Source organism: Aplysia californica, unplaced genomic scaffold, assembly GCF_000002075.1.
Source record: "Aplysia californica isolate F4 #8 unplaced genomic scaffold, AplCal3.0 scaffold00168, whole genome shotgun sequence".
NCBI classification, from domain to species: Eukaryota; Metazoa; Mollusca; class Gastropoda; order Aplysiida; family Aplysiidae; genus Aplysia; species Aplysia californica.
In genome coordinates this window covers 485,130-495,296 of record NW_004797438.1, presented here as the reverse complement: position 1 = coordinate 495,296, position 10,167 = coordinate 485,130, and the positions used below count along the sequence as shown (strand labels likewise).

The following is a 10,167-nucleotide window of genomic DNA, read 5'->3' as shown; positions in this document are numbered from 1 at the left end:
TTCATCATGTCTGACTCTTCCAGACCAAAATCAACTGGTCACGGGCAAGCCAAGCGTTCCACATCTGGTGACAATGTGAAGGTGATTTAAATTTTGTTTACTTTAACATTTATATTATATATTATGTTATAGCCTTGCCTCTAGATTTAGATTGTATATATAATATATAAAAGTTCTAGATAAGTAAGGCAGGCCACCGCTATTCTCACCCCACCGCTATTCTCACCCGGGGTGAGAATAGCGCAGGCAAGCCTTTTGTTTGGCTATTCTCATCCGGTGTGTGTGCGTTCACCGCCTAGCTAGGGCCCTAGGCCAACCAGGGCAGCGTCCACCCTGAACCACAGAATTCTACACTGTGATAACAGAATTTTAGTATTCTGTGCCGTGAACAAACGTTCCAGCACTCTTGTTTTACTCTGGCTAAAACTAAAAGCCAAGCGTGCAATTAAATTGTCTGTTGGTAGTCTGTGTCTGTGGGCAGTGGAGAGAGAGAGAGAAAGAAAGAGAGGACGAGTAGCGTGAGAACTTCTGGGCCAAAGAAAATGGCAACCCACGTAGTTCGGCTCGATTCGAAAAGTATAGCCGTAGCCTCTTTGTAGGCAACCAAATTAATTTACTTTTGACCTTTGTTTAACATCATTTTTTAACTTTGTTTTGGTCAGTTTGATCGTCCACACCGATAGACAGAGAGGCCTATTCAGAAGGCAACCTCTATTCTCACCCGGGGTGAGAATAGTGCAGGCGGGTCTTGTGTGGCTATTCTCACCCGGTGCGCGTGTCAACAAATTTTGCGTTCACCCTAAACCACAGAATTCTACACTGTGATAAGAGAAAAATTGTAGAATTCTGTGCTGTGAACAAACGTTCCATTACAACTGTACTTGTAGCCTACTAAAAGCGTACAATTTTGTCTGTGGGCAGTGGAGAGAGAGAGTGAGAGAGAGAACAAAACAAAATGGCGACCCGCGTAGTTCGGCTCGATTCGAAAAGTTAAATAGCCGTAGCATCTTTGTAGACAACCAAATTAATTTACTTTTGTGTTTTAACATCATTTTTTAACTTTGTTTTGGTCAATTTGATCGTCCACACCGATAGACAGTATTCAGAAAGAGACAGAGAGAGAGAGAAGAGGGGAGGAGTAGATCTTGCGAGAACTTCCGGGCAGGTGAGAATAGCCACTTTCTATTCAGAAAGAGAGAGAGAGGGGAGGAGTAGATCTTGTGAGAACTTCGGGCAAAACAAAATGGCGACCCCCATAGTTCGGCTCGATTCGAAAAGTGAAATAGCCATTGCATCTTTGTAGACGATCAAATTAGATCTAGCTGTACTTTTGTGCTGTAACGTCATTTTTTCTTTTATAGTCATCAATCTGATCATCCGCACCGATAGACAGTATTCCGAAATTAGGAAAAACAGGTCTTGTTTCACACCGGGTGAGAATAGCCAACGCTGGCAAGTCTCACCCGGGGTGAGAGGTCGATCGTATTTTTATTCTCACCCCGGGTGAGGATCTTAGCCACTTCCTAAGTAATATTAGATCTAAATTATTTTGTCTATTAATTAAAGGAAATTTGGCGATACGCCAGATCTTTTTCCTCCGAACACTCTGGAAAATAAACTTACGAACTCTTTCTCCAAACGTTTTTTGTTGTTGTTGTTATTTGTGATTGGAGTAGCCTTGCGCGGGCGCATGTGTGTGAGAGAGTGTGAGAGGGTGTGAAAGGGGGGGACGGGGACGTTTAGGGATTTTTTTGTAACTAGTACAACAGTAGTCTCCGCCTAAGGTTCGGGTGCTCGGGAGCAAGGAAATGCGGGATCTTAAGCGAACCGGGATCTTAACAGACAAACCCAGAGAAGAATCTATGGCGACCCATGCAAAGACTCACAATTGGTAAAATGGTCTGCCTCCACTCTAAAATGAACTGACGTGACCACTTGGTGGGTTTATGAACCGAACAAAGAGAGGTTAACCTTGATGACCTATACATAGAGTGCATAGTGGGATGAGGCGTGCCATTTTCACTTATTATTTATATATATATATATATAACTGTAAAAAATTTACAGCTTTCCATCTCTGACCGAGTTCCCCCCCACCGTCTTTGTCGTTGTAATACACCATTACACATTGTGAACACTTCAATTAAAATTCAGTCTGTCTCGCAAATTCAGGAGTAGAGACAACTTCTGCAATGGTCAGGGAAGAGTTCACAGTTAAATGTGATCCCACCTGGAGCGAACATGTAGGCCCTACCCACCCAGCGAGAGATGTAAGTTTAGGGGGAGAGCTCAGGTGTGAGTGCGATGTTCGGGGAAAACAAAGGAGTCGGTCAGTTCACACCCCGGTATGATCCCGTCTGGGGCAAACATTGTATCGCTTCATGGAGTTTTACGTGTATGTGATCACATTCACGATAGTGGCTGATCTTTGATGCGACGGATAGTTTTGTTTTTTTATTGATCTCAACTTTTCACTCTTGGTTGTTTGGCTGCCTCGCCCGCGTTTTTGTTCCGCGAAATATGATTTGAAATGCGGGATCTTAGCGGAATGTAGACTTTCAGATTGAATCAGAGCGAGATCTTAGGGGTGACTTTTAGTAAAAATTCTGTTTTCTTAAAACAGCGAGATCTTAAGCGAACTGGGATTATAAGCAGTGGGATCTTAGGCGGAGACTACTGTATTTGAATTTGCTTAAATAGAGGTGACTAAATTCTTTTAATGCAAAATAGGTGAAAATTCTAATGCCAAAGTTGAGCAGTCTTGTTTTCGGGCTGTACTTTTTGAAGGCATTTTCAAATGAAGTATAATCCAGGAATGTTGCCACAACCAGAATTGAAGTTTCTGAATATTCAGATTTTCGATGCAGAAAATGCTTCTTCCCAGTCCTCGCAGAATGGCTGAATGAAAGATGGTGCCGAACTCTCGCTACAAGAAGTCTCGAAAATGGAAACCATTGGGAGAACTCTTAAATAGAGTTCAAGTTTTTTTTCTCGAGCGTTCGGAGAAATAGTCACTTCGTCGAAAATATTCCAAGCAGTCTAGATTCTAGATCTAGCCGGCTAGCCTGCCAGTCTAGCCGTACTTATTTAACGCCCTCTATTAGAGAGAAACCTTTTGAGTACACAGGTCAGGTCTCATCATTATTTTATTGAGGTTTAAAATACATCACTGTCAGTAAGGCACCTTTTGGTTTCAACTTTAGGTATTGCAAACTACAATAAATTTATCGAAGTGATTATTTCTCCGAAAGCTCTGGATAATAAACCTGAACTCTATTTCTCCGAACGGTTTCCGTTTTCGAGTTTTGTTGGTTATTTGCGAGAGTTCGGCATCGTCTTTCATTTTGCCATTCTCAGTTCTGCGAGGACTGGGAAGAAGCATTTTTTTACATCGAATTGAATTTCTAAAGCTAGAAATTTTTAGTTGTCTGAATATTCAGATACTTCAATTGTAGTTGGGGCAACGTTCCCGGACTATACTTTGTTTGAAAATGCCTTCAAAAGGTAGGCCCCTACTGCGAGAAAACACAAGACTGCTCGACTTTGGCAGTAACCTATTTTGCATTTAGTCACCCCTATAGCAAAAACTAAATCACACCAAAAAAAATCCCGTTTACACCTTATACACACGCACACACACGGTCCATTCCATTCGCTAATAATTTTTAAAAAATCTTGAGAACGGAAACCGTTAGGATAAATTGAGTTCAAGTTTATTATCCCAAACGTTGGGAGAAATAGAGCCAGCCTAAATTTATTTACAATTCAGTAGGCCTATTTTTTTGCTGTTTGACGATCTAGCCAAATTCATTATATTTGAGTACGGCTAGCCCAGCCGTCATTTTAAAACTAACACTAAGTATGGCTAGCCTCTTCCTTCAGGTAAAATTATTATTAAGGTAGTGAAGGCCGTTTTAAAGTTAAAGCGGCCGGTGAGGGTACCCCAGCACCCATTGGCGGATCGACTCTTCAGATCTAGTCTAATTACAAACCGATTGCCCAACTCGCAGCTTTAGTCAGGCAATCGTTTTGTTGCTATGTTACAATGGCCGCTTTGAGCCTTCATCAATCTGGCTTACCCCGCCTTCCAAACCGAACTGATTGTGCCAATGGAAACTGGGTGTTGTACTCTCTCAGTTAGGTTAGGGGTAGTCGTGGTGTGCGCTAATCAATAATTAATGCAGCCAGTACTCAGTACTTGTTAAGACCTACTTCTTGCCTTAGTAAGTACTCTTAGAATTTTTTACCGCTTAGTTAGGCCTAAAGGTTAAGGTGTTCGCCTCTCATTCAAAGGTCCCGGGTTCGAATCCGGCTCATCATCATCATCATCATCATCATCATTGCCTTTCTCACCCTGCACCATGGTATAGGCCTCGGACAAACACCTTCCACCTTTCTCTATCCTGGGCTAGCCTCTTGATGTTTTTCTATGTCTTTCCACTTTTCTGTACATCGATTTCTGTGATTCTTCTTCAGGTTCCCCGCTGTCTTCCCCTTGATCTCTTTCCCAAAATTTTCTTCCCTAAAACTAAAATTGTCTCCTTTCACTTCCTTTCTTGTTCTCTAACAATGTTCTCTTGTCTGATTTCGTCTCCGCTTTCTGCTCCCTCCTCTGGGCTCCTGACTCTTTCTGCAGCCTTCTACTGCTTCTCCTTGGCTCTTTCTAACTGCTGTCTTTCAGCCACACCTCTGATCTTCTAGTAGAAAAGATCTACTCCTAGCCTTCTCTCGGACAAAGGCGAAAAATCTCGGAGGTCCTGTGTGTTCAATTTGTGCACGTTAAAGATTCCTTGGTAGTCCAATTATAAGATTTTAAAGAGTAGGCTTCGGCCGCCACCCGGGCAAAATTCCTCTAATTTCCTACCGAGTACTAAAATCGATATTGGCCTGTATTGACTTGCACCCAGCCCTAGTTAGGGGTCAGGTTAAGTACCATAAAGGGTAATGGACCCTGCTGTGAAGATGTAGGCCTGCTTAATTTTACTTGTAGTGTACTGTTTTGATGTTGTAGGAATTTTCCCCTCACTAAGTGTAAGTTTGCTGAAAATAAACGCTAGAAAACTATATTTTCTCCTTGACAATGGGTGGCCGTCTTTGACAGTTTCACTGTTTGTGTTAGTTTAAGGTTTCTAGAAGAAATTGGTTTGTTTAAAATTATAAATCAATTAAGAAATGAGGTCAAGAAGTGTTGTAGTGTAAATTTAAACCTTTTTTGGTAAAAAAATGATCATGGAGTCTGAGAGATTTGTCCAACCAGACACTCACATTCATAAAATCATAAATTTTATGCAATAGAATATTATTATAAGCTCTTTTTCTACTTCCCATATAAGTCTTACACATGACACATTATAATGGTGATTAAAATGTATATATATATAATGCCATTAAATTACCCCAAAACATGAAGTGAAGTTTATCATGAATAAAATGATTTGGAGGATTATTTTACTCTCTCGCAAAATTTTTAGTGAAAATACCAATTTCTATGCTATATGTATGGACCATGGAACCTTTACATTTTAAGATATTACCATAACCAAGAAAAGTTGTCTCTAGTACTAGAAGGGAGTAGAAGTAGATGCGAAAATTAAACTCCATCATCTTTTTTACAGTTTGAAACCCACTCAGTGAACTTTGTTCTGGTTTGCAGGTTGTGGTGAGGATACGACCGCCAAATGAGGCAGAAGGAGAAAGGTTCCACAGTGTGACGGAAGCAATAAGTGATCACATGCTTGTTTTTGATCCCAAAGTTCAGAGGCCTATGGGATTTCTCCCTCCTAACCACAGAGATGTCAATCGGAGACGCTTCAAAGATCTCAAGTATGCTTTTGATTATGTGTTTGGTCCTTCTTCGTCGAACAAAGATGTCTTTGAACAGACCACAGGGAGCATTGTGAAAGGAGTCCTCAATGGATACAATTGTAGCGGTAATGTTCTTAAGTGGTTGTTTCTTATACTTTTTTCTATGCAATTCATGACTTCATTGTGGTTTTTTGCAAACCTAAAAGATTTGATATGATGGAAAGTCAAAACTTTTATCACTTTTTCACCGCTTGGTATTTATAGTATCAGGGTCACAGTTCCTGATAGATCTCCAGTCTCATGCATTCATGTCATGTTTAACCCTTTCGATATGAAGCATAAAAGTGCCTTCACTGGTGTGCCGAAATGTAGAAAATTGTGCAATTTTGTGACACGTTAGGAATGTAGAGTTCATGAGGCATTCAAGGGGCTAAAATGTAAAATGAGACTAGAGAGAATTAGGGGAAAAAAGAATCATAGAATGCTAATCACCACTTTAAGTGTGTTTTAGTTCAGTGGTTGGAGTACGCCACTGGTAGGTCCTACTTTTTTACTTCACCTCTAGAGCTATTGTTTTGGTCAGTCTTTCTCTTTCCCCGCACTAGATTACATTTTCTATAGCTATAGTGTTGACGTGCTTTTATGCCATTTAACATTTGCAATGCTTTTCATTGTCGACACCTTTTATTTGTGTCGCAACGCTTTTGAATCTGGCGCTCGTCAATTTTGGATATGGAGTTATTGATATCATCTTAAAGCCTTCTATCCATTTGCCATGCTTTTTTTATGAAAAAAATATCCATTTTTCTTTTGTATAATTCAAGATATTGAGCAATTCAATGAGGTGGGGGTGACCTGGTTTCAGAGGAAAAATTAGCGAGAAAGGACACTAAAGTTGCGTTATTTTCTTATCTTGAGAGTCCACGGAAACTGAGAGTTTTACCCCTTTAATCAATGTTTTTCGGTAAAATCCACATAAAAATGTGTTCTTTAATGGTCATGAAAGGTGTTGAGCCAAAAAACAAAAATTCAATAAAAATTCCAAAAACATGCGGGAAAATGCCAATTATTTCTTCACTACCATTATTTTGACTGGCGCCTGATTTCACCACGCTGCCTCACATTTTCTTCTTTGCAGTATTTGCCTATGGTGCAACAGGAGCTGGGAAAACGCACACAATGTTGGGCAATTCTCAGGAGCCAGGAGTCATCTACCACACCATGATCGATCTCTACAAAAGGATCAACGAACAAAGAGACGAAAAGTGCTTTGATGTTGCTGTCTCCTACTCTGAGGTTATTTCTTTTTTAAAAATCTTTTTTCATTATCAAAGCTCCTGTAACCTGTTGACGGTTGGTATCAGCGTTTTGGGTGTAATAGAATTACTGACTCTCTCTCTGCCATTGCACACAGAAGATGTGGGTTCAATTCCCGAGTGAGGAAGTTTTTTATCAAGCGTCTCCATCATTGTCTCTTGGTATGTTGTATCCCACTCAGCTGAATTTGCCCAGGACTGGTAAAGTTAAAAGAGCCCGCCTCCAAAATGATCAAAGTAACTTTGTTGATGTGTGTATGAAACATACAGTGAAACCTCGTTAAACCGTGCAACAGATGAGCATACAGTTGGCAGTACAGCAAGGCTGGCGGTATAACGAGATACCACCGGTTGCCATTTTGACTAGTGGTAGATTGGTAGAGACTTGAGACAAGTTGTGGCCAGTCTTGCCTCATCGCGTTCTGTCTTCCACGATTGCCAGCCCAGCTATAAAATACAGGGTTGGAAATTTTCCGTAAATTTACGGAAATCCGTAATTTTGATTTGCTCCGTCATTTTCCGTAAGTGTCTTTTCAATGGTGAGTCATTTTACATGTGTACTAATCTACAAATTAATATAAGTGTATTTTTCCAAATCTGTATAGCCCGTGAAAAGTTCAGTAAATTTTGAACCGATCAGTTTCCATCCCTGAAAATAAGTAGCAGCTGATTACTTGCACAGCTCAGCTCCAGCTGAACTTTAAGTAAGAATTGAAAGAAGTTAGAATCAGACGTTAGGCTGTATGTGTCAAGGACCTTTTAGACTTTAAAAAAAAAACCCACACATAGTACTCGCCTCCTCAGAGCTATCTGTAGAATTGAGCTTGTGTCTTCACAATACATTATAAGACATATAGACGCCCTCTGGCCTTTAGGTTATTGGGCTGATACCTGACGATGCCAGATATTATTAACTTGTTAATACTTGTGTTTTTTGTTAATGAAGCTTTATTTATGAAATAATAAAATCAAACTCACTTTTTGCCCTCTACGAGAATCATGGAAATTCAATATCAGATTTCTTTTTTTTTAAATTAAAAGTTAATAATTTCTTTGTCTTGTCACAGGTTTACAATGAACAAGTTCGGGATTTGTTGATGCCGCGGGGAAACTTGCCCATAAGAGAGGATAAAACAGTTGGAGTGATCATTGCTGGTCTATCTCTACATAAGGTGAGAGCTGTTAGTCCCATTTATTGTGTTGGCTGCACAAGCTCTCTTATGAAATGAATTCAGAGACAGGTTTTGTTTATTTTTCTACACTAGCAAATACATGAAGTGTCTGGATTGTGTAATTTTTGTAAAATTTACCTTGAAAATTTAGTGAGATTTATGTTGGGCATGGAGGCCATTTACTACAGTACTAAAGATACTCAAAGTTTGACTAATGGTTAGATATTATGGTTAGTAAATGGTTTTCTAGAGATGGGATCGAAATTAAGGGGATAATATATATAATAGTGTTTGTACTTTTTTTTTTTTTTTAGGGGGGGGGGGGGGAGGTGTTCAGTTCAGCCTGTGAGGTACAGCCTAGGCTGGTTGGCTCTAGTTTTCTCAATGATAGGTCTGTTTTGGGGATACTTTTATTTTATCCCGGGGGGGGGGGGGGGGGGGGGGGGGGTTGAAACTGACTTTTAACGAAAACTAGTTTGTTAAGTTAAAAGATTTTTAAAACATACTGTTTATGTTTTATTGAGCAGGCCCACTTGCTAGATGAAATTTTTAAAACTGTAGAATGAGGTCAGTTGGAGTACCAGTGTAGGTATAGATGTTTAATACATTTTATACACATTATGAATTTTTGGTTCCCATTAATTTTCTTTAAAGCCAAAGTCTGCTGAAGAGTTGCTTCACATGCTGCACTTTGGCAACAAGAATAGAACACAGCATCCAACAGATGCAAATGCGGAGTCTTCCAGGTCCCATGCAGTGTTCCAGGTAAGATGATGTGGAGTGTCTGTGCTGTACATTATATATTTAAATTGTGTCTTTAAATTTACCAAAATCTGGTAATGGTAGGTGTTCTTACTCTTTGTTTTCATTTTGTTGATTACCAGTTTGTATTTTGCTTTATGTGGAGAGCCTCCAGGCCGAGGCAAACATACCATCACTCACACTCAGACACACTAAACTCTCACTACAATACGCAATTAAACAGAGCTCAACACCAGAGAACCCAGCACAAGACTGCATTTTCAAAACAAACCCAACACCATAAAATTATTCAAAAACAACGAAAAACTCATCAAACCCTTCAGCCTCAGAGTCCTCGAGGACCTCAAAAACATACACTTTTCCAAACAAGACATCCAACAATTTATTTTCCCCGACCTCCCTCCGTGGTACCTCACCAAGGCAAAAGTAGACTTACAGCTGACAACACACAACAAAGCATGCACAAACACCAAAACATTTAAAGAAGAATGCAAAAAACTTCTAGAAAAATACCCTGGTGAGGAGCTGATCTTCACAGATATCTCTACATCGGACTCCACTGTGGGCGCCGCTGCCCTATCCTCAACACAGTTCACACCAGAGGAGACTCCATCCCGAAGCCTCCATTCTCTCTGCGGAGGCCACTGCCATTGACTTGTAGAAAATTCCTCCTACTAATCTTTCCTTATCCTATCTGACTCTGTGTCTTGCATAACCATCATTTACAAACTACACACCCAAAAATAGTTAGGTTACAACAAAAAAGTACTTGCTTTGACTGAAGGCGGGAAATGTATCGTGTTCGCATGGCTACCTAGCCATTTTGGCATCTGAGGAAACAAGCAGGTGGATCTCCTGGCGAAGGAATCCTTGTCCCTTCTGTTGGGGTCAACGACTAACACTCTCCCACAGACTGACTTTAAAAATAACATAAAAAACTATACCTCCAGTCTGTGGGAGACTCATTGGAAGAATCAAAACAACAACAAACTACACAACATTAAGCCCAAACTGAGCCCACGAGAACCTTCTGGCCTCTCCAGAAGAAGAGACGAAGTCATTTTTACTCGATTACACATTGGACACATGTCCCTGACACATTAATGCCTCCT

At 40.2% G+C, this 10,167-nt stretch overlaps 1 protein-coding gene across 1 annotated transcript in view; it reads left to right on the top strand.

The window, feature by feature from the left end:
- Positions 1-6: 6 nt before the first annotated feature.
- The window catches only part of LOC118477654 (kinesin-like protein KIF18B), a 17,772-nt gene continuing 7,611 nt past the window's right edge, over positions 7-10,167 (top strand). Inside the window, exons 1-5 of the mRNA XM_035969672.1 lie at positions 7-81; positions 5,654-5,930; positions 6,944-7,101; positions 8,189-8,293; positions 8,948-9,058. Coding sequence (XP_035825565.1) covers positions 7-81; positions 5,654-5,930; positions 6,944-7,101; positions 8,189-8,293; positions 8,948-9,058 — 726 coding nt within the window. The remainder of the gene's footprint in view (positions 82-5,653; positions 5,931-6,943; positions 7,102-8,188; positions 8,294-8,947; positions 9,059-10,167) is intronic.